The sequence below is a fragment of the Plutella xylostella genome, chromosome 20 (genome assembly GCF_932276165.1).
Source record: "Plutella xylostella chromosome 20, ilPluXylo3.1, whole genome shotgun sequence".
Taxonomy (NCBI): Eukaryota; Metazoa; Arthropoda; class Insecta; order Lepidoptera; family Plutellidae; genus Plutella; species Plutella xylostella.
The window spans coordinates 1,048,804-1,074,202 of NC_064000.1; the positions used below are offsets into that span (position 1 = coordinate 1,048,804).

Here is a 25,399-nt window from a genome sequence, read left to right on the forward strand (position 1 = left end):
CAGCAATATGGGCTATGTTACATAGAAGTAGTGATCCACGGTCATTAGTAGGAAAGAAATTAATCATACACTTGAAGTGAATGACTTTATACGATTTTATACTGCTCATTTTCCGGTCAAGGCAAACCGTGGTGGAACCAGTTCGGTGTTGCATCTACTTATGATACAGTTTATGGTTTAATACTTTATATCATACTAGCTATAGCCGGTGTGCTTGGCATCGCCTTTAAATGTCTCCCGTGGGAAGAAAGGAAGAAAAGACGTTTTGTTGTTTCATGTTTTATTAGGACGACTGATTTCAGATATGATCCATGCATCTATACATGTTAGGGTGTTTTTAATAGCCTGCGGATTTCATCAAACATGCGGGATCGCACGCCACTTTCGCGTGTCCCGCGTGCGTATTCCAAGAATTACAATAAATAATTGTATGAAAATAACCCATGCGGGTGTCACGCGAGCGGGGCAATCCTGCGTGCGTGATTAAATGCGCACGCTATTAAAAAACCCCTAAAACTCTCGGTTCCATTTTAGATATGTCCAAATTTCGGCCACGATGGCATCAATATTTAGACTCCGATTTTCATCATACCTTGCTATATATTATATATATATTCATAGCTACAATATTTTTCCACATGTTGCAGGCGAGCGTCGGCGCGTGCCGTCGGGGCGGGCGGCGGCGCTACGGCGCGCGCCCTCGGACTCGGACTGCAGCGGCGAGACCGCCTCGCTGTCCGCCGACAGCGCCGAGAGAGCGCCCAGAGCGCCGCCGACACTCAAAAAGTCTAGGAGGTATGTGTGCATTATTATTGGCAAACAATCGTCAACAGTGCTGGACATAGGGCTTTCCCGAGGACCGGCAGAACACTACCTTGCATTATCTTTGTCCAATCATAGCAGGCTACCTTCACTAGTAATCAGTAGGTATTCTCATTATCCAATCACAGCAGGTTTCCTTCACGAGTGATCCAGGCACTTGACGAATATGGCGGCCATAGCATTTATGGACGAATGCTCAGAGAGGATAGGTTCAGGTCAATTGATCAAGAGGAGTACGTCCTTGCCGTAATGGACCAATAAAGACAAAGCAGTATAGTACAGTGCGGCGCGCGCCCTCCGACTCGGACTGCAGCGGCGAGACCGCCTCGCTGTCCGCCGACAGCGCCGAGAGAGCGCCAAGAGCGCCGCCGACACTCAATAAGTCTAGGAGGTACGTGTTCATTACTAATAGCAAACGTCGTCCAGTGTCATACACAGGGCTTTTCCCAGGATCGCCGCACTCTTGGGATTCTCTTCATCCAATCAATGCAGGCTACCTACACTATAGTAACCAGGCACTTGACGAATATGGCGGCCATGCGCATGTAGCATTTATGGACAAATGGTCAGAGAGGCTAGTAGGGGTTTGGGACAATGGGGGCTAACGCGTGTGAATTTGCCGCTAGGGGCGCTGGTGTTGACTCAGGTCAAGTGACATTTTACTTTTCATATAATTTGTTTGGCGGGCTTCGTGATAAATTATATTTTCGTTCATTTCCCTGTTGAAAAGTGATCTCTTTTTGCAAAATTATCGCAAATATGGATTATTTGTCGTTGAAAGCTGAATAATTAAGGAAAAGAGGCGCAAAAATAAGCAGTCTCAAAGAGCAGCTAATTCCGAGGTTAGTTTGTTTACTGTTTACAAACTTATTTTTTACGAAGTGTATGCTTGTTTGCTTAGGTAACAGCTATGTTTTTTCTTTTTACAGACACCAAGACTATGACCGTGACAGAGGACAGCATCATACAACAAAATGATTCAGTGTATACTTACTGTTGAGTGGCCTTCAGAAACTTTGTATAGCAGTGTGAACACTAATAATTAAACTCCAGATCTAGATATTGTCACCAATGAGTACTTTGGAATTTATGTACAATGTATACCATCGCTCTTACGGTTAATTAAAACATCGTGATAAAACCTGCACATCTAGATTTTCGAACCCACCAACCTGCAGAGGACCAGCGTGGTAGGAAATGGTCCAAGCTTAGGAGTGGAGTTTAGACCTTAAGGCGATATGCACAAAGGCTCCATTCGAGTGAGCCAGGTGCAGGTACTGACACCCCCACAAATAATAGAATACTTAGTATACTATACTACCATTATTTAGTTTCAACTAACAACTCAACCAGCATTCATTGTGTGGATTACTAATGTGTTATATTTTTTGTATAGCAGTGTGTTTAAACGGAAAGGATAAATAAAAGTTAAATCAGTGTGTAATTCTTTTATTTTTATTGTATTTATTAAATGCCTAATCCTTATTTACATTATGTTCTTTCTGAAATTGGTTATAATGATTTTCACAAACACGAGATTGTCGGATAATAATTATTTCACAAGCCACTGTTTTAGAACAGTTTTATCACTTGTTAACATAAGTCCTCCTTTTCTTTCCGAACATAACGGATCTACACTACATTGCGGCATAGTAACTCGATGTGATGATAGTTATTTTATAATTAATAAGCTTATAAGATTCAAAATTTTAAAACTTTATTTCGCGCCAATTTGATACATTCTCCTTTGATAAGTTTGACAGCTATGGTACCTCTTAACCTCGGTCGACAGTGGCGCCAACTGGTGAGCAAAAAAACGGTAGTCCCCATTGACCAGGAGGAACTGTCTTTGCCGCTATATACTTCCCAATGAGACAAAGCGGCATCGCGCGCAATGATGTCGAGCAGCAATATGAAAGGTACAGTTTAGGCAAGCGTCGCCGGGTGCCGTCGGGGCGGGCGGCGGCGCTGCGGCGCGCGCCCTCCGACTCGGACTGCAGCGGCGAGACCGCCTCGCTGTCCGCCGACAGCGCCGAGAGAGCGCCAAGAGCGCCGCCGACACTCAACAAGTCTAGGAGGTACATCTTTATGAATTAATAAGTAAACAATCGTCCAGTTTTGTACATAGGGCTTTTACGAGGACCGGCAGAACACTACCTTGCATTCTCTTTATCCTATCATAGCAGGTTGCCTATACTAGTAACCAGGCACATGACGAATAAGCCGCATCTAGCATTAATGGACGAATGGTCAGAGAGGCTAGGAGTTCAGGACAATTGATCATGAGTACTTCTTTCGCTGCTATATACTTTCCAATAGAGCCAAAGCGGTATAACGCGCCTTAAAGGATTGTGCGCATTGATGACGAGCCAGCTATAATAGGTACAGTTGATAAGTCACTCAGGGTGGCTCCGTTCGGTCACCTTATCGATGGCATTTCAACCGAAAGTTTAGTGGCCAAGTCAACAAACGCATGTTAAATCACTGTTATTGTTTCCAGTCGGCGGCGCGGCAGCGAGTGGGAGGTGCTGGAAGGGCTGAAGGACGGCCAGCGGTTCGAAAAGCGGCCCGAGGTCTTCAACGGGTATCTGCACAAGAAACGCAAATGGCCGCTGAAGGGGTGGCATAAGGTATCCATATATATTTCTTCTTCATTCCCGCTACCCTTCCGAGGAGTCTGGGGCTGACATCAGGCGCTTATATCCTGTTTACAATAGTCCATTTTTTTAACAAACGAGTAGTGAGTGCTTATGTCCCTTGCAAATTTCCGATATTGACAGAGTAAGATGGGTCATTGTTAGGACCAATAGCAACGTGGATTTGGTGGACCAATAGCAACTCAGTAAAAAAGTGTCGGTTCTCGTCTGTAAAAAAAATAGACGATAGGTATTATTAGCAACGACAGGAACTCTATCGCATATCACACGATACAACACAACTTCTTGTTCTATTTCTTTAGCATAAAATGTACCAGTAGGTACCTATAGGCACGCCATATTTTATTGTCCTGTATCCAATTTGGTCCACTTCCTTTCTGTCTGACCCAGCCGGCGTTCGAATCCAGTACACTTTCTCACCCAGGTGGGATCTAAACCCATTATTTTTTATGCTACAATCAAAGCTAGAGTTAGCTCTGTAGGTTTTGTAATTTTGTCATAGAAATCTGGACTTTGTAGTTTGTTTCGGACCTTACAGTAATTACTATAAACATGGTTATTAATAGCACAACATAGAGTCTATGTAATTGCGACTACATACACGTTTTAAACACCCTTCTCTAGTAACGAATGCCGTCATACGTTTAAAAGGGCAATTTTATCACCCTAGAGAAATGAGGCATAAACTGATTGTCTTTGATGTCAACAGTAATTGCTTCCACTGTGAAATTAATGGATATTTAAGTGCCTTTCAGTTCGTTACTACGTAAAAACCTGTTTTTTTATCCAAGTATTGATTAAATCCAGTTGGAAGGAGTTAACATGAGGAGTCATTAACTATTTTGCGTGTTTTGAAACTATACAAGGCCAGAACGCAGAGGATGGGACTGCTCGCGTATATTTTCAAATTAAAATGGTGCCATGATTTACTTGAAAGTATACAAGGCCATTACGCACTAATCGCGTATATTTTCAAGTAAGTTGGGCCAAAATTATGGCTTGAAAATATACTGCAGCAGTTACCACTGCGTACTAATCGTGTATATTTTCAAGCGCCAAGCGGCAATGCGAGCACTTGAAACTATACGTGATTAGTTACCAGGTAGCCCTTTTGAATTGTTGCTCTCTCTTTCTTTCATGCGAAATAGTAATAAGTCTATTGCTTTCTAAACATTGCATCATCATTCCGCACTTGGCATTAATTTCGTAACGTGTTTTTTGTTTACACCGTAAGTTAAAAAGTAAATTGATATTAAACTGTAGAACTGTTGTTAATAGTAAAAATTATCTCATAAGAGGGTGTAGACTGTAGACCAATTAATAAAAGACAATTACGGTGAATTCAAAACTTGATGAAAAATATGTCTATAATAGGTCTATAGGGTAATACCTACTACACCCACGAGCAATCAATAAGTCTAAGTAGCAAAAAGTCAACACCAAATGACCCTAATTTTTTTGATCAAAATTTACTATTTTAGTTGGTTATAATAATATTTTGATGCGCTGTTAAATGCACTTTAATATTGCCGACGGCGTCATTAAGCTAGTCTTATCCGTTCAGGAGTGTAGTAGGTATTACTCTTAATTCATTTAAATAATAAGATATTAGTAGGTATGCTTACTTCCAAGTATGATTGCTATAAATATCAATTTATCAATCAAATTAGCCTTGTTCATCTTCATTTATGATCAGTATGACAGGCAGAATAAGTCAATTGTAGTCATTTACATTTAGCGAAATAGTTAAGTAAATTAGAATCAGCATGTAGGTATAAATTATATGCGACAAGTACGCCAATCAAGCAATATGCGTAATAGCAATGTATATTTTCAAGTACGATTCAGTAAATCCCAACTTGAAAGTATACGCGATTAGTACGCACAAATCGTGTATATTTTCAAGTAAAATATTTATTTTTTTCACTTGAAACTATACAGTGCTAGTACACTATGGGTGCGTTCTGGCCTTGTATAGTTTCAAAACACGCAACTATTTTACACCCGACCATTTCCAGCTTTCATTTGGGTAGATTGAGTAGTTCTCGAGTGGAGACAGCAGATAGTAAAATTCTTCAATTTACTTAAGCTCTGAAAATTTCGATCCACGCTTTTATATCTCTATAAAATAATCCAGTGCATGACTATATCACATTTTTCATTGGATTTAAGTTACTGTGGACGAGTTTTGACTAGAATGTATAATATGCATTATTTCTTCTGTACCCAACAGTGGGCGAAAGGAGACCAATTTTTCACTAGGAAATACTTTTTAGGTCTAGGAGAAGTGGAGTGAGGCCCGGGTAAATGTCAAAACCTCGCAATGCCATTGGCCCTCTATCGACTATTGCCCAGAATCCTTTCTTATAATTCGCCACCGGCCGTTTTTTCTTCTGTAACATTGAACCTCTTCCACAGCGTTTCTTCGTGATCGACGGGGGCATCCTGGTCTACGCCAGATCACCAACAGACGTGGCCCGCGGGCGGCTCCATGGCTCGGTGGATGTAGGTAGGTATATAATGCTGGCACAACACTTGGCTATTCATTTATTTAATTCTTTATCGCACAAATATTAAAAAATAATTGTACAAAAGGAGGGCTTAATGCTAAGAGCATTTTCTACCAGCCAACCTATAGGAGGTACAGGAAAACTAGTAAAGAACAGTGCTATTCGTATTTGATGTCTGCTAAACTGGCTAAATACCAAAATTGTAGGTAAGTTCGGCAATCATTTTGACGAATATGACTGACCAAGATGACATGGCAGTTTTGGCAAATACAAATAGCCAAGTGGGGTAGTAGCATAAGCGCCATTTGCCTTTCCCAATGGGGAGTTTTTAGATGACTGCCGTCAAGAATGTATTAATTTTACGACAAATAAATATAAATGTCTGATTTTGATTTTTAATTTTAGGCCTCTCAGTGATATCGGGAAAGCAACGGCGCCGGCGCATCGACATAGACGCGGACGAGTTCATATACCACCTGCGCGCCAAGACGCCCGACGTGTTCAGAACCTGGCTACTAGTACTGAAGGCGCATAGGTCAGTGTTGCTAAACCAATTTGGATGAAATTTTGTTTTTTTGTGGTCCATAACCTGACGAAATTTTAGCATTGATGAATCAGTCTCGATGAAATTCAGTGTCTATATAGTCTATACCCTGAATGCTAAACCGATTTGGATGAAATTCGGCGCATTGATTGTCCAGCCCTGACGAGAAATTTTAATTGATAATCCATTTTGACGAAATTTAGTGTTTTGATAGTCTATACCCTGGTGGTAATTTAAAATTGATGAACTGATTTGGATGATATTCGGTGTCTAGATAGTCTATACCCTGAATGCTTAAACAATTTGGATGAAATTTACCATTTTTGTCGTCCATAGCCTGATATGGATTACGATTTACTTGCTGTACCGATTTACCATCATAATACCATAATTTTCCATTTACTTACCGCAATATTTCTAATTTTCAGGCTATACCGTCAACACTTGCTCACATTCGGCGCGCGGGAATCTGCACCTAAAGTCCACGTGCCCTTGGACGACATTCCAGCAACGGACAACTCCCGTGAGTATTTCCTTTTTCGTGTGACAGAAAGAGATAGCACTATTGCTCGCAACCTCGTCTTATAGAAGCAATGAATGATTGTTAGAATAGAGAATACGATTGAGGGATTAGTTTAGGCGAAAGAAAGAGGCGTAGACAAAAAAAAAATAGGAAAAATTGGTAAGTCGTTACGTGTAATCAAAATTATATTTATGTATGTTTTCAATGCATGAGTATGTCTAGTTCAGCTCTTAAATAGACCCTCTATCAGTCTATCCTCTGCATGGATATTTACGTATGTGACTGAGTGGTTTGATATGTTGTTACTATGATAGATAGTTACTTTAGTCAGAAATCCCTTATCCCAATCCCATGGCCCATGACTTCCTTACAATCTTTTTCCTCTCCAAGGTACCTCCAAGTCGGGAACGACCTCTTTTTCCACTCTGACAGACACCAGTATGGAAGTTTCTACTCCAAGCCCAAAGGGCGACTGTAAACCTAGTGTTCAACCCACAAAGCCCGATACTAAGAACTCTACTCAATCAAATACTAAGCCTGAGGTAATGGTTTATAACCAAACAGTTGGAAAGCCATCTAAGGGAGCTACGCAAAACACGTCCCTGCTAGAACAAATAAAAGGACGTTGCTCACGAAAGTTTGTTAAGAAAATATTTAGCGGAAACAGCACTAGGAAAGAAGAACACAATGAGGCCCTTTCGGGTAGTAAACAAGTGAACGAGACTGTCCTAGAAACCTCAGTTTGGAATAGGAATCCAGTCACAAATTTACCTGTCAGTCATGTTAATATTAATCATTGTAATAGGAAGAAACAAGTTGAGACTAAAGATGATACTTACAGTCCTGTCTTACAAGATTACAAAACGTACTATCAAAAATTTCAAAAAAGGCATGCCATGGCGAACTGGTCACAAAGCTCAATGAAACGCAGTAGAAAATGCACAAATGTAGTCAAGTATAGAAATACCAATGCAGAACCGCCGTTGCAACAGAAAGCTAGCAAATGCATGCTTCTAGCCAAGTATAGGATAAAAGACCCGATAGAAGAAGTATTCAAGAAACAAAAATTAGATGTAGAGGTTACAGAATCTCCAATACCTAAGAAAGATACATCTACTCATTCAGAATTTGATGAAATTACCGACAAGCTTCTAGCAGTTTTCGGTAAAAACGCGCCTATTTATGAGAAAGACGTCAATGTAAAAACGATGGTAGGCCAAGCAGTGCAACATCTGTGTCAAACGAAAATGAGCAACAGCCACCCCGTACAACAGTTGTTCAAAATATTACTCGAATATTATTTCGAAACAAGTGGTCGGCTTAAAATCCCTCCTAAGATAGAATGGAAAACAAATGAAGTTCAAGCTATTTGTGATACTAAAGACGCCAGCATTTCAGCTGTTTGCTACTGTAAAGACGAAAAAGATGTTTCTGTCCAATCATCACCGATAAAAGAAAAAGACTCCATACCACATGTTAGAGAGACCTCAGAAAAAGAGCTCCTTATACAAAAACTAGAAAAAGTCCTGCATAACACCATTTACCTTACTGATTCCCCGGATAAGACTAGCGAAGAAATAACTAAAATATTAATAGAAAACGTAGAAAATATTGAGACTATGCAAGCGAAGAATTCTAACCGTAAATCAAATTCTGGAAGTAATATACATAACGCTTTGTACAGTTTCATAAAGAAAACATCTCAGTCATCTAAATGCTTTCTGGCCGATTATTTTCAAGTATTACACGCAACCACAGATATATCTGCCAATAATTATAAGAAAAGTCGGAGCAGAACTGCCATAAAATATCAATTATATGAAGTCTCAACTAGAAACACGTACAACAAAAAAACTGAATGTGGTATACAGGCTAATGTCAATGCTCCGTCTAAAGATGCATGCGTTTTATGTGACGTCAACCCCATTGATGGTAAAAATTACAATAAACAAAAACCGAAAGCTGATGATATAGATAAGCAAATGCTCTTGCAAGGATTACTGCGGAAACTATCTTCATATATGTATCTTTGTAAAAAAGAACGTGTGTATTTTGATATGGAGAAACGTATCCAAGCAAATACCGCAAAGCAATCTGGCGATAAAGTAATATCTAGTGAAGTAGGTTCTAAAATATCATTGGACATATCAAAGTTTAACATCCGTGATGTTAAAGTTGTGAAAAGTCCAGATATCAAAAGCCCAATAGTTACAATTATGTTTTCGGAAAATGGTCGAAAATCCAATAAACAAGTTAGAGGCGACTATTGTAAAAAACATAGCGGTTTGAACGAAATAAACTCTGATGAAAATGAAAGACTTGACTACAAGTTCTTGCAGAATCAAACTCGTAACAAGACTCATAGATGCCCCAATATTTACTCGAAATACACAGAACTAAAACCACAGAGTTCCTCCAGTAATCTTACCGGTACTAACCCACTGAACACTTCAGTTTCGGAACGTAAAGAATTTTCTTCTGAATTTTCTTGTGAAAGTAGCAAATACCACCGGCCATCTGAAACTGAAATACCAGAAAAAGTTGAAAAAGAAGTTCAAAAGGATAATAAAGATATACCTGTTAGCATAAAAACCATTGACAAATCGTTTATACAGCATTTACTAAAAAATCTAATCGATTTATCCAAAGATTTTCCAGATCTTAGCAAAGATTTGAATGAGCTGTATGAAAAAACGAAGCAAAAATACGACCAAAACCCAAAAGGTTCCACAATTAGTCTTCTAGGACAGATATACCGGGACGTAGGAACGCGACAATCCACTGATGATGAAATCATTTTGAATACACAAGCACAGAACCATCAAATAGTCGATACGGCTCAGATTTCTCCATCCAAAAGTGTTTTAGTTATGAAGAAACAATTCCTAACTTCAAGCAGTAGTACTATATTAAAAACAGTCGCTGTCGCTGACAAATCTACCCGGAAACCTGCTAATTCTGACACGCAAGGAGTATCTATGTTGTCTAGGTCCTTAGGTCTATCCAAGTCATTTTCTTTCATGGATATAGATGCGTCAAGTTACCCTTTAGGAAGGCGAATTTCGACCAAGTACTGGTACAATTCAGCTGTCAACACTAGTGACTTTAGATCGTCTACCGCTTTACCGAGTCGAGACTTTTCAGCTAAGACTATTAGCTTTCTTGCTCCTAGTAAAACGTTTTTGAAACTTGAAGACTTGAGCGATGAAAAGAATCGGGGAGAAGATATGATTCAAATTAAAGACAGCGAAAATGTATCTACAACGGAACTAAATAGTGATGAAATCATAAAACCTAAGGAATTTAAAGATTCTAATCTGCAAGTTGGTTCTACTTATATTGAATCTAATACAACAGTTGATACACACAAACGTATTGAAGATGAATTGAAGTCTATTTATAGATGTAGTAGTGTTCCTTCTATATGCTCTGGTGAGTGCTAGTAGTAGCTAGAGTATTGATAGCGATATACAAAATGTTTTACATTATTATGAATAACATAGCAACTTTGAAGGATTGGTCATAGATCCTTAAAACTTTGAAGGATTAGACATAGATCCTTTATTATAGTTTAATTAAAAACAAGATATATCTAGAATACATGAGAGTATTTTTTTTTATCTAACATTAGTCGTTCTGTAGAGTAATTTAATAGTAGAAAAAAATATTACTTTAATTTTGGCAGAAAACCTGGGGCCTATAAAAATGATATTGCAGTGCCAAGAACTTTTGGCGGATATAAAAGTGAACAGGCGGTCGTATATTTCTTCGAGAAGGTTTTTCTCGAGCTAAAACTTTAATTTATCAATGTGTAATCAAAAATTGGAGCTCTAACGACAAAATTATGGAGTGATGAAGTTAAAATAAGACTGAGAGGAAGAAGGCTCTTGAATTATTGTAAGTTCTCTAATTTAGTATGATTTGATAAACTGTAATGTTTTTTTTAATGAAAATATTTGAGAGATCCATATTGGCTAGGCACACTCTCTGTCCGACTTTTGCCAGTTTCTATCCCCTAAGCCCTTTTCTTGTACAACCAAGAAGCTTAATCTAAGTCCCTGCTACCCCTATACCGCATCCAGGGATTGCAATCCGGTTATCCAATCATTTAATTAAACCCGCAGTTATTAGTTATCCAGTAAAATATCCATACAACATCTATCGGTATTCCACACTTTCTAAGAAGTTCATAACTCGTAAATTGTCAACTACGCTTGCAACATAAAAATCATGGAATATGACCATACCGAGATTGGATTCTGTAGACTTACTTCTGGATTAACCGACGCTAATCTGACTGGCTAATCCTATCACCACGGTAACCCCAGCTGAACTAGTAGCACGGGACGCATTTTAGACGTGAAAAAAGTTTTGCATCGCACTCACTCACATCGCGCAGCCTCAAGAGCGAGCGCGACGTAGAACATTTGTCGCGTTTTAAATGCGCCCCGTACTATCCCTGTGAGTAGTGTTTCTCACGCTGAGAAGACCGGATTGCATTCCCTACCCCCGCATCCAATAGTGTTGTGTGTGCAGTTCTGGTTAGCCCGACGGCGGCCATCAGGGGTCCTCAGGCCGGCTTCGTGAGCGGCACTCCGGGCGGCCGCCTCGCCTCATGGATCATCGGTATGTAGAGCAAGATAGATATAGAGTAGAGCGAGATGGGTGATATGATTAAGGGTTGATGTCGCTTTAGAAGCAGTTGAATTGTTTTTGTGGTTTATAAATGATGCATGTTTGGCACGTTTTATGCAATCAATGCATCCTTTCAACCCTTTTATTTAATGTTGCCCTATTATTATAATGTATTGAATAAAATAATGTTTAAGCGTACCCAATTTATTTCATGGATAAGTTATCTTTAATTTCTAGAACTTTTTTGTATATAATTTTTATGCGCAAATTATGATGATAGGATTCTTCAAGTAGAACTGGAATGCTCAAAATTTTAATCTTTTTCGATGATGTTTCTGTTCTTCCGTGTGTCACCTTAGTTTCTAAGGCATGATGACTTTGCATGGCTCGACTGAATCCAATGAAATAGAAACACAAAATTACATCATCACGCTACATAAGGCGTCAATTCAGTGTCTATTCAACATCAAATCCTAACTACATAACCACAAACTCCTCAATCTATTACAGAGTCGGGCGGCCCACTAGAAAACGCTTCCAAAGAGCTGGGTCAAGCCCAACTGTCGGTGCAGCAGCTGCAGAGATTATTGGACGCTTTGGAATTGCAGCAGCAAGTACACCATGATACTGATGTGAGTTGGGAATAGTCACTTAGGTATAATCATAGAGTAACAAGTACAGTAAGTAGTATATTATAGTACTAGTACTCGTTATTCTATGGTAAAACTTAGGGTTGTGTCCAGAGTGGACGAAATCGTTTACACTGTCGGAATCGCCGCGATAAAATACTTAGATTGCATTTTCATTCCTAAAACAAGAAATCCTTCAAGGAGTGTGTAGAATTTTCTAGTACTACTTAGGTTCATAAATGAGATTCTAGATTTGAATATAACTACAGTTACATGAAACTGTTAAATGTGTCGGCGCCATTTTGTTTTTGACTAACTGTCTTCAGCGGTCTTTAGTACAAAATACTCTCTTTTTCAAAAAGCGTTTTATATATTTTTGAAGAACTATTTAGATCGATAAATGGAGTTGTAGATTAAATTTGACATCTGTCGGCGCCATTTCGTTTTTAATTAACTGTCTTGCTAGCGATTGTGGCGCCAAGTTCTGTTGTAACTTTACTACCTACATAGATCTCACTTCAATACTAAAATCACTCATGCACTGTTTGAGCTTGTACTAACTTTGACATATAAAACCCCCGAATTCATAGAACTTTTTAACGCCTTAAAATAGGTTTAAAACTGACGTTTTGATTGTGATATACGAATTTCAACTTTTTGACCGACGTAAAGAGTCGAAACTCGTCGAAATATACAATACGGTCTATGAATTTGAGGGAAAAACTCGCACTCACATAATCTTTTGTCTGACTCACTCATTCACCACTTTCTAACCACCTTATGTACCTTACTATTTTCCACTTTTTAGGTATTTATATCTGTGACGCATGCGCAGAACGGTTCCGCGAGCCAGGTACAGTTCGATGTAGATTCAACCTTATTGTGAAGGCACAGGTTTTATATTTATACAAAAAAAATATCAGAAAATGTCTTCTCCACGATTCTAGATTGGAAACCCTTCAGTGTTTCTCAATATTTCCACCTTACAACTAAAGATATTAAACCTTTGTCTTCACTTTAGCCGTCATTGTGATTGTTGTTTCGTATGTGTCGTTATTTCATTGGGTACATAAAGTTATGTCTCTATTCTAGTAAAATTCCTACACGGGATAAAACGCTGGACTAACCTTAAGTAAATTGAAATCAAAGAATTTAAGCTAGTTATATGTAAAAGTTTTGCCTTATTCTTTATATTTCTAAACATCCCCATTCAGAAGAAAACTAGTGCACTAGTTTTCTTCTGAATGGGGATAAACATAAACTTGCATCATCATTTTTTTATTACTTTAATTAATTGAATCATCTATTATATCTTGGGTTATACCAAATCAAGCATTTATTTTTTAACATGTGGTTCAAAGCGGGCATAGGTGGATGTTTCGTCTTTTTATTTATAAGCTTTGCGTTCGTTTTCGTCTCAATGGGAATAGATATTTAACTATTTACTCTAGGATTATTATCAATTCAAACTACCGCCACAAAACCTAACCTAACCTCTCAACAACTCCGCCAGGTGTCACTAGAGGGCGCTTCTCCCAATGTAAAGAAAGACCGGCGCAAGTTCGGCCTCCGCAAGAAGAAGTCCAGCAGCAAGTGCGCCTCCATCGATCTGCAGCCGCAGCACTACATCGACCCCTCCAACTCACACATGGTATGGAAACCATTAATAAATAATAAACGACTACTTTATGGAACAAAAATGAGTCTTCCAACTCACATAATCACGACCCAGGTTCCCCTCATCTCGCATAAACTTTATTGCCCAAAACTCGTTTCGCATAACTCGTATGGTCTAAACTTTTTTGGCCGAATCATCACTTCGTCAAGACTTATGTGGCATAAGTCTCGTTTCGCCTAAAGCTCTTTTGGCACAATCTTCAATCACCTAAGTCTTGTTTGCTCAAATTAGTTTTCGTATAGGTATTATCTTGTTTATATTAATATTATCTTAATAAATAATATATTATGCAGTAAATATACACATTGCGATATTTTTCTCTTACATCATTGAATTAACAAAATATCGAAAGTGAATGACCATTATAATTATATTACAAAAGCCATTAAACCCCATGGGATCGAAACTTAAAGATAGGTGCGACGACGAGCAAAGCGAGGAGGAGCGTGTTAGGTGCACATATTCGTCAAAAGCAAAGCGGAGCGCAGCGAAGCGGAGCGGGGCGTTTCCCACATAGCGTAAACAAGGCACCAATTTGCGCTTTGTAGGAAAACGAATATGATTACTTTGTATAACATAATGCCATAGCATTATTAGGCTATTTAAGATTTGACCATACCATTATTAGGCTAAACAAGATTATGCGAAATAACTTTTTTCTAAACGAGATTTATGCCATACGATTTTCGGCGAAACGAGACTTTGACCAAACGGTACTATGCAATACGAGATTAGGCAAATAATTCTTAGGCCAAAAAAGGTAGAACCTCACGACCCATCACGTCCCCACTGCTGTGGCACGGGTCTCCTTCCATTGAAGGAAGAGTTTAGGCCTAGTCCACCACGCTGGCCAAGTGCGGGTTGATGGACCCCAACACAAGCAAGCTAAGAGAGTTGTCAGGTAAGTGGGCAACCCGACTGTTAGATGTTTGCCCGTAGGCCTCTGAGTAGGCTTAACGAGTAACGACTGCATAAGCATATGGTATGGAAAATAACCCTAAATACAGCCTGAATAGAGTGCTTTTTGTGTTACCATAACTTTACAATAAACCACTACACATCGAACAAAAATGAATCCTATAGTCAAACTAACAAAGCATATTTTCCCCCAGGCATTGTCAGCGCTGACAGCGCCCCCCTCGCCCGGCGGCGGTGCGTCTTCGGTACCAAACTCCGCTGCTTCGTTACCTATCGGTAAGTCTCTCTCACTCGGTACTCGAGGCGTATGCTGCTCTCTTTGTCTAGCAGAGTCCATAGCCAGCTTCTTAGTTCGCTAGATGTTGCGGTCGTACGCTGTAAGATTTAAATAGTTCAAGCTGTTGACGATAGATGGCGGTATGAATAAATCGGGTATTTTATTGACCACTAGATGTCGTATTCTGTATAAACTCTAATCAATAATGATCCAATATTTTTTAAAGAAGTGCTCGTATTTGTTAGTATACAAATATTTACTTCTTGTCTTGTAGCGTATGACCGTAACATTACATATAAAAATATGTAATGGTATCTAATGTATGTCTCTTCTTAGGATTTTCTCCTGCAATATGTGTGTTCAATCCAGCTATCTTTCTTTTTAGACTTTCCTTAAAAATTCCCGACTCCCTAAGACCCTGTTCTAATACGAAGAATTAAGAAATAACATTTTGTACTTTTGTTTATAATATTTCGTTAATTTAATCGTGTGTTTAAAATATTTATTTTTACAATTTAAATTGGTCGTTTCATTTTGTACATCACAGACAAAAATTGATGTTTTTTATTTTATTACTTTACACAAACTTGCTCTTGGTATGTCTTAACTGAAGGATTTTACGAAATAGGTAAGTATCAAAACTATTAAAAGATATTTATAAAAAGCATGGCTGGACGGCTGTGTCACTCGCCTTAAATCGAAACAAAACGTATGAATTAATTTCCTTTTGTATGAGTCTGTGTTGTCAAATCATGCAAAACTCACGCTTTTAAAAAGCATGGCAGTTCAGAAACGAATAACATGAATAAAATATAAAATCAAAGTAATTAGATTTCAGAACGAAAGTCTAACATGATATTTATTTCTTGTATTTCAGTATTTCTTTCAACATTTCTGGCCTCTACCTTAGTTCGTAAGATGATAATTTTTATTTGTTTTTCCCCTACTTTTTAACCTTTTTCTCACTTTTTTTTCACCTTCCAATCTTTTGTATATAACATTCACATAATGCCTGTGCTACAGAAGTATGTAGACTTATTTAAAGCACAGTTTGTATCAAACAATAGAAATGAGTCTCATGGTCATTGTATTAAGGTCTAAAATGGCCTGACATTGCTTATGGACAGCCTGTGGCATACATACGACATTACATATACCAAGATAATATCAATAGACAAGATAGAGGTAATCGTTTTATCACCGTGTACATTCAATCATGGTGATTTTTACAGCTTGCTTAAATCACAGAGCAACATAAAGAATGCTTATAACATTCTGTTTTAGTTGCGTATAATTCATAAAAGAATAATCATGAAATAGTAATGATAGGTACATAAAATATATGTATAAATTTAACATAATTTGACCTTAGGCGGGTAGCCGGTAGTGGTTGGATGAGGAAGGCCGAGGGCGCTCCTTGGTAGAGGCCTATGTCCAGCAGTGGATGATTATTGGCTGATGATGATAACATAATTATTATGAAAGATTTACAAAAACAGCTTTTTGTGTAACAGTGTAGCCCTAATCGTAATCGTACTATCAATCTGAGCAATAAAAATTTAGGAAAAGGGTAAAGCTATAATTAAATTTCATCAGGATTTTCCCTCTTTTGAATTGGCAACTCTTTTCCATATATCTCGGTGATTTCATTTACCCATTCGTGCCATATATGACGTCATATCCTATCGACCTCGGTCCAACCTTGTCTCCACATTATCTACATAGATAAGCGAGATCTTGTCGTTATCTCTACATCTTAGTTTATCCAAAAAAACTACTGAAAACTTAAAATATTCATCTTTGTTTACTTATGTAATAATATCGTGCGATAATATTGTGAAATGTGCTTATGGAAAATCTCGAAATTTAAATAATTACTTATACATTTTGATTCAGATCCATGTTTATTTCATACCTAAGTACTTACATAAATAAGAAATGTTAGTTTTACTTTCCTCGTTACTACAATGTGTGTTTAACGAAACTGAATTTTAATATCGAAGCTGTTAAGAATTATATTGCAACAATAATTTCCAACAAGATCATGCTCCTATTAATGAATTGTTACATGAATTATTCATGATGTATTTTATACTTCCATTGTTTTATAATTGTGTAGGTTGTTTCATAGTTATCGTGCGTTTTATCGTACGTTATGATTTTCAAGAGTAAACCTTTGTTCATTTGTTATGACAGATTTTTTTATGTGATTTTGACAGAATATGCTAAGAAGTGTTTTCTCTAATTTTCTGTAATAGTGTAGTTCTCTACATAATTATCGTGCAATGCAGTGAACATCGCGAAATATACTCATATTATTAGTGTTACACCACAAAAGTTTTATTATAAAGTAAAATGTCGTCTGACAGTGGTGGCCTGATAGTTCCTATAGCGAAAGTGATATTTATGTACGTGATCAAAGTGTTGAGAGAATACGAAGAGAGAGCTATAAGTAAGTTTCATTTGTTACCTTTATTTTCATCTTAAATCTATTCAGCCGTTATGTATGTAGGTATGTAATGTAGGATTGTTAGTACTTCTTTCGCGCATCAAGATTAGAATTATTCATTTGTACCTGATATTTGGCATATAGAAAGAATAAGCCTTAGAGCTGAGATAGGTACCTACCTATTACCTACGAATTCCCGAGGGAAAAACATTATTTTTTATTTCAATTTGATTTCAATTCGCTTTGACATTCCTAAGGTCCACTTCGCAAGCAATATAATTGTAAGTGAATTTGTACCACCCCATCTAAAATCGTTCAATAGTTATTATAGCCATAGCAATCACATTCATTGCATGGTTTCGATCCATGGTTTGCTTTGTGCTTCATTATTTTGATCTATCATAATTATTTTCTGAATTTTTAAAACACATAGGGAATTAATAGTAAAGATTATATTTTGTGTCACACAACTGAACTTAATAAGGTAGTTGTTTTTAGCAGTAATTGGTAAAGCCCACAGTAGAGTTGAGTTAAGAATTAAATAAGTATAAATTGATCTCACTTTAGTACTTGTGACTTTGGTAGGTCTGGGTTGGGTATCTGTTTGGTAATTTTGGCATATTACACCTTGAGTTGGTACGTAGGTAACGTACCCTAAGAGTAGTAAAAAGTAATCATATTTTGTAATGTAACTTATCATTATATTTTTGGAATAGCTCAAGTAGGTATGTATATGAAAGTACCTAACATCTTTAGTAAAATAGAAAGCTGTAAATATTCAAAACACTTAAACAATATGCCTACACAACACTATATATCTATCCAAATACAATTTTCAAAAATTTGATAGTTGTTGGTAGTGATACCATCTACCAACAAAAAGAACAGGCCAACACGTATTCAATATTTTCAGAACTACAACCTACCAACAAGCTCCACATACTTCATTACCCCCGCAAAAAGTCTTACTATTCTCATCTCAATTTCCCCCCCTAGCATGTGCAGCCGCCCGCCCCCAATCCCTGCCGGGGGCGGAGGCGCTGGGCGGCGGCGGGCCCGCCTCGCTGTCCAGCCTCACTCCTGACCACCAGCTGAGGGAGGACTTTACTGTGTTGGCTAAAGATCTGGTGCACAGTCTGAAGGGGATCGTTGGGACTTTGGTGAGTGGGGGTTGTGACTTTATGAAAGTTAATGAATTCATTATTTATTAGGTTATTACATTTCTAAACACTATAAAGCCCGTGCTAAAGTGGTTCTGCCGCTACATAAATATGATGTCTCTAATGTGAGTAAAATTCGAGTGGGATTATTATTTCACTTGTCCAGTTAAAAAGTTCTTAGTCTGTTGGGATTCCCGTAAAACAACATCAGCGACAGCGCAGTGGCTCAAGTTTCTATTGTAATTTAAGGGATGCCCAAAAAGTACTGAAATTTAAGCTATTACAGAATAATTATCTATGCACTAATGAAGTTTTTATGGGTTAGAAATTATTATAAACAATACAAAATACGTCGTGTTTGCTTGTTAGACAACCATTTTATTAATTGTCGTGACAGATGAACTGTCACTTCACAATAAGGTCATCATAGATAATGATGACATCTTCTTAATCCATTGTCTGTTCTCTTCCCTAGGTGTGCGAGCGCGGCCGTCTGCGCGCAGCCATGGACGCGGCGGACCCGGGCGCGCCCGGCGGCGCCGCGGCGGCTCTGCGCAGCAGCCTGGCGTCCGCGCTGCTACAGAACGAGGGTGAGGGAGTTAACAACTATCCCCCTTGTTAGAGGAAGTTAGATGATGTTTTAGCTGTTGAAACTGTTTTGTCGGGGCTCTGACAAAGAACAATTTGTTCCAAGGGGTTTTGGTTTTTATTTAGGTTATCAGCCTAAAATGGTTTACTGGTGTAGTCTTGGGTTCTCCCAAGAAGTCTGCAATGCCTATAAGGGCCAGTACGGACGCGACATGTTTGTGTGACTCCATTTAATTTCGTGCCACTAGGTTTGCCTGTTCGTGGTCTCCACTCGACAACTCCTCTAGGTATCTAAAGTTTCGATTCTAAACTATTACCAACAACATCATCATGTCACATCTTAGAATAAAAAAGATAAAATTATTATTAAAAAACCAATTGCATTACAGCTGTTATATTTTGCTAGAAGGACCCTCCTACGTATCTCCGTTCTATTATCCAACCACAACCTAGCCGCAAGTATGTAAATAATGAGATGTGAAGTGTTGGTTTCAGAGCTGCGCACGCGCCTGGCGCGCATCCACGACGCGTCCGACGTGGCCGAGATGTCTCGTGCTGACCCGGTGAGTCTTAGCTCCATGCATGCCGAAGGTCCCGGGTTCGATCCCCGGGCGGGGGAATTATTTTTTACCCTTTAATAAGGCAAACGGAAAATACACTCACGGGCAATGAACAGGTTCCACTGAGTAAAACACCAAATTACTCCTAAATGGAAAAGGCTAGCTTCATGATTTCTTTTGCAACATTGAAGTACATTTAATAGAGCATCAGTATACTGCCAACTAAAACGGTAATATTTTATTCAAATTTGAAATCAAATTCGAAAAAATTGGGGATGTTTGGTGATGGCATTTTGTGAATGGAATTTTTTCATTGCCCGTGAGTGTAGTTCCCACCTTATTTTGAACTCTAGTGACTTGAGTAACGGGTGAAAAACAATGAAAAAATGTATTGCCATGCCTTACTAAGACTGATATTTTTGAATGACCTGTGTGTCTTGGGGGTTAAATGTTTGTGTCGTGTGATATCTTCAAAAGTTCTAATTAATTTTAGTTTGGAATGCCTAAACTGTTATTGTAACATGTCTGTTAAGGATCTGTTTCACCATGGAAATCGCATGCATTGAACGTTACCTAGTAATAGTTAGTCATTCAATATGATCTTAGTTGATGTAGTGTTAGTTAGTGTTAGTATGGCAAACTGAATACTAATAAGGATTCTCTTCTAATAGTCAACCTTAGATGTTGAGAAAATATCTTAGGTAAATATTAATAAACACCAAAAATTACTCATATTGTATATAAATAAATAAATACCTGATCATACTTATCGTAATATTAATTTACTGAATGTTTCATTTACATCCTTTGAAATATCCCTAGACTTTATCTAGGATTCCTTAGCAATATAAGTTCGTGACAATAGAATACTACATTTTTGTAGACAGAATTAAAGTTACAGAAATAAAAATAAGGTACCTACTTTACAAACAATGCAAATTAAAAAGGGTTTTTATCGATTAGCATGATATTTAACGCCGTGTCCCGTGGCCATTCCAGCAATATAGATTGCATTTTTAAAGTACACAAAACAAACCAATGTTACCTCAATCATTCTATTCAAAACCCAACCTTACCACGCAGACAATATTAAAGCAACACAATTTAGAGTTAAAAACTCCACTCATACCAAACCCACCCAATACTTAATATAACCTTCCACCACCAGCAGGTGGCGCTGCTGCAGCAGTCGCTCAGCTACAGCTCGTCGTGCGTGTCCGCCTCCGAGTTCTTCGACGCTGAGGAACATGATGAGGAGCTGAAGACCGCCGAGGCAGCGCCGGAGGTCGATGAGGTACAAACAGTTACGAGGAATTGCATAAACACTTAAAGCGTTATTAGCACGCTGTCGTGACTGGGGTCTTCATAAAAGGGCACGTTGAAAACCAGCGCCGAGCTGGTGCCTTTTTCACGATCGACTGTCGTGACAACAAAAAATAAGGGACATAATAATTATCTACTCGTAAGCTTCAGACCTTTGAGCACTATATTTCTGTAAAACTAATATTTTTAAGGTCATAAAGCGGCGTTGATGGGAGTATACTAGTTTGGAGAATGATCCAATAAAGGAGTTTCATACAAACAATACTGAAAAACTCGAGTTGAAACAGTTACAAACCCTTTTCGATTTGATATGTGTGCATACCTTTACATATTATTTTGCCGAATATACTGACATGGCAGTTTTGGCAAATACGCAAACCAATAGCCAAGAGAACTAACTCCGAAATTCGTGTACTGACGTCGTATCTTTTTTTCATTCCAGGCGGGAGTGATCGAGCTGGACGGAGACTCCTCATCAGAAGTGGGGTCGCTCAGCAGCGAGGAGGGGTCCGCCAGCTCCGACAACTCTGACGGTGCGCGTGAGTATATATACTGCTTAGTGCTTGTTCATATGTTCATATTTCATATACAAGGTGTAGCGTTAATAGTAGTGGTATGATGTATCACCCCGTTAAGCTTGAACCACTATTAACGCTACACCTGTCTGTATATACCTATGCGTAATTGTTGGAGTTAACATCTACGCATTAGTTTGCATTTACTTACATGTGTCGACCTACTCAGACTTTACGACAATTGTACCTACATAATCATATTTTAGTGTTCAATATACCGTTCACACATTACGACGTCTTTTCATTATCATACGTCACGCGGCGGTTCGGCAATAGATAGTTGTCAGATAGCTTTCATGTATTGAAATAGGTACCACTATCCCGCAAACTACATGTCTATCAATAAACATTGCTTCTACTACCAGCGATCCATACATGAGGCTACCAAGCCTTTTCAAGTACCTACTATATAAAAAAACATATATTTTAACCAGCCTTAACTAACTAACTTAACCCCAACAGTGCTGACAGCCGAACCAGTGACGGTGCGTCTCAACAACGGCCCCGCGCCGTGGACCCGGCGCACCTGCCTGCCCCGCCCCCGAGCAGCGCCCGGGGGACCCTCGCTGTGGAACCTGCTGTATAAGGTATTTACCTATACATAGTTGCAAAAAGGGTCGAAACCTAAAAAAATATTCATACTCCATAGTAAAAAGCCACGTAACCAACAAAGTTTCTATGAAAAATTAAAATTTTTTCGCGAATTTAGACATTCTGCTTTAATTTTCGGTCTTAGATATAACATGCGACACATGTAGGTTTCGGCTTAGTATACCCTTTTTGCAACAACCTGTATACACACACGCTGTATAACATGTGTACTAGCAGTGCCTCAACAAGGCGGGCCCTCGCTGTGGAACCTGCTGTATAAGGTACTTCACACACCCTGTATAACATGTGTACTAGCAGTGCCTCAACAACGCACCTGTCTGGGCCTAGCTGTGGAACTTCCCGTATAAGGTACTACACACACGCTGTATAATATATCTGTACAATATATGAACAGCGCTAACAGCAGGTCCTACTCAGCTTAAACCTACTCCCCATTCGGAAAGAAAAAGGACTCTTATGGAGTGCGACTTTTTACTTCGTTACAGTAGAACGCAAAAAAGTACATACGTTCCTCTCCAATCACTATATGTATTAAAATACATATATTTCAATTTCAGAACATCGGCAAAGACCTGAGCCAGATCTCCATGCCCGTCACCATCAACGAGCCGCTCAATATGCTGCAGGTAAGATATAATATAACGGATATACCTATATCTATTTTTCGTATGAAATACCTACCGAATTTATAGACGCATAACTCAACAACGCCCAGCCTTCAACTTTTACCATATTTTTTTCAAAACGTCCATTGAATTTCAAGGTTTCTTTTTAGCCAGCTGAATAGCTGAGTAAGAGTGGCGATCATGAATGATCAATTTTTATTAATAAAATCTAGTAAATAGATACCTCCAACTTCGAATTAACTCTAACTACCATTGAACCTCCCACTGTCTGTAACTACTTCCAAACCTTATAAAACTTGCAACACCTCATCTTCTCCCTCTTTCTAACCCCGATTCTCTCCATTTCCAGAGGCTATGCGAAGAGCTAGAATACTCGGAACTTCTAGACGCAGCCAGCGAGTGTTCATCAAGCGTTGAACGCATGGCTTTAGTGGCGGCCTTCGCCGTCAGTTCGTACGCGGCCGCGGCACATCGGGCTGCGAGCAAGCCTTTCAACCCACTGCTGGGGGAGACGTATGAGTGCAAGAGGGATGACAGGAACTTCCGGTTTTTGGCTGAACAGGTAAGCTTTTGGTGAATATAAGACCGCCATCGCCATTTTTAATTAAAGAATCTCGTAGTTTTTAAACGGAAAATGACGTTTTTAGTGCGAAGGCGGCAATTTTGGAAGTATACGACCGCCATTTTAGTTACTTGAGATAGTAACTCGAGTGTATTCCCATTATGCAGTTGGGCTAGCACCATCCGTAAGACACTGCTATTAGCAATAAGCCCCCATAGAGCGCATGGCTCTAGTGGCAGCCTTCGCTGTCAGTTCGTACGCGGCCGCCGCACATCGGGCTGCGAACAAGCCTTTTAACCCTCTACTGGGGGAGACGTATGAGTGCAAAAGGGATGATAGGAACTTCCGGTTCTTGGCTGAGCAGGTGAGTCGCCATTTTGAATCTAAAGAAACGCGCGCTATTTGTGCTCCAGCGCCATTTTGAATTTGCGCACCATTTTTGCAACACGGCCATTTCTCATTTTAAATAACGCGCTTTTTTATTAATAAAACGCGTTATTCATTTTATTATTTAGACCGCCATTTTCGTTCCTACGAAAGGTACCAAAATTTAGAGCGATCGCTGTAAAATATGGCATTAGGCGATAAGGGCGCCAATTCGGTAGTCGTATGTAAGACACTGCTATTAGCAATAAGCCCTCACTATAGAGCGCATGGCTCTAGTGGCGGCCTTCGCCGTCAGTTCGTACGCGGCGGCTGCACATCGGGCTGCAAGCAAGCCTTTCAACCCACTGCTGGGAGAGACGTATGAATGTAAGAGGGATGATAGAAACTTCCGCTTCTTGGCTGAACAGGTGAGTCGGTCCGCCATTTTGGATATTTAAAATCTTAATTTTGTGATTTTTTGAAGCGAAAGACGTAGCTTTTAGTAAGAAGACAGCCAGTTTTGGAACAACATGCCGCCATTTTAGTTACTAGACAAAAAAAAGATTCTAAAAAAGGTTTTAGTGACACTACCGCTATTTTGGATTTCGCTGTAAAAAACCGCGTCATCCGCATCATAGTATAGGCTCTAGCAACCAGCGAGCCATTTTAATTACTGCAAAAAAGACCCATACTCGTACCTAAAGCTGAAAGTTTTCGCAATTCGTTTTAAAATAAACCGCGACATCTGAGGATGTAGGACTACTAAAGCTCTAGCAACAAACTAATTCCTTGAACGCTGTCTGAGAACGATCAAGTGGGCTCCATTCTGCATTCAGATCATGTACTTTCCATTTGTGCTTTTTTTTCATATCGTTGCAACTGTATCGACAATATTTTTTTATTTCTTTCTTTCATTAACCACCCCCTCACCCCCTCAGGTATCCCACCACCCCCCAATATCCGCGTGCTACGCGGAGTCCCCGCGCTGGTGTCTGTGGCAGGACGCGCGCATCAAGACCAAGTTCTGGGGCAAGTCCATGGAGTTCCAGCCGGCGGGGCAGGTGCATCTGCGCCTGTTGGGCACCGGAGACCATTATAGCTGGAATAAGGTAAGAATTTGAAAAAAAAAAATAGCATTTAGAAGACAAAAAACTAGTTTTTGGCATGCAAAAAATTGAAAAGTGAGAGAAAAATAAGTTATATTAGAATGCGCGGCCTTAGTTCTAAAAGTAATCTCTTCCTGAAAGCCATAAGGATGCAAGAAACTTAAAGTAGAAACGGGTAAAGTATTAAGAACAGTAGGGCTCGCCATATTAATTATAGCCACAACAGGTCGCTCTGTCGCTCGTTTTGTTACAATGCAGCTAAGTTATTGCGACGGGTGT

The 25,399-nt window shown here is 39.0% G+C and overlaps 1 protein-coding gene across 1 annotated transcript in view; it reads left to right on the top strand.

Annotated features, from left to right (window-relative positions):
• The window catches only part of LOC105389792 (oxysterol-binding protein-related protein 3), a 50,515-nt gene that overhangs the window by 17,134 nt on the left and 7,982 nt on the right, over positions 1–25,399 (top strand). The window contains exons 3-23 of the mRNA XM_048628055.1: positions 648–795; positions 2,924–2,932; positions 3,323–3,452; positions 5,898–5,988; positions 6,395–6,524; positions 6,962–7,056; positions 11,593–11,682; positions 12,202–12,323; positions 13,129–13,173; positions 13,834–13,971; positions 15,111–15,192; positions 16,071–16,106; positions 18,639–18,829; positions 19,278–19,392; positions 19,874–19,953; positions 21,122–21,244; positions 21,716–21,812; positions 22,311–22,435; positions 23,018–23,086; positions 23,436–23,648; positions 24,953–25,123. Of these exons, the coding sequence (XP_048484012.1) occupies positions 648–795; positions 2,924–2,932; positions 3,323–3,452; positions 5,898–5,988; positions 6,395–6,524; positions 6,962–7,056; positions 11,593–11,682; positions 12,202–12,323; positions 13,129–13,173; positions 13,834–13,971; positions 15,111–15,192; positions 16,071–16,106; positions 18,639–18,829; positions 19,278–19,392; positions 19,874–19,953; positions 21,122–21,244; positions 21,716–21,812; positions 22,311–22,435; positions 23,018–23,086; positions 23,436–23,648; positions 24,953–25,123 (2,300 nt within the window). The remainder of the gene's footprint in view (positions 1–647; positions 796–2,923; positions 2,933–3,322; positions 3,453–5,897; positions 5,989–6,394; positions 6,525–6,961; positions 7,057–11,592; positions 11,683–12,201; positions 12,324–13,128; positions 13,174–13,833; positions 13,972–15,110; positions 15,193–16,070; positions 16,107–18,638; positions 18,830–19,277; positions 19,393–19,873; positions 19,954–21,121; positions 21,245–21,715; positions 21,813–22,310; positions 22,436–23,017; positions 23,087–23,435; positions 23,649–24,952; positions 25,124–25,399) is intronic.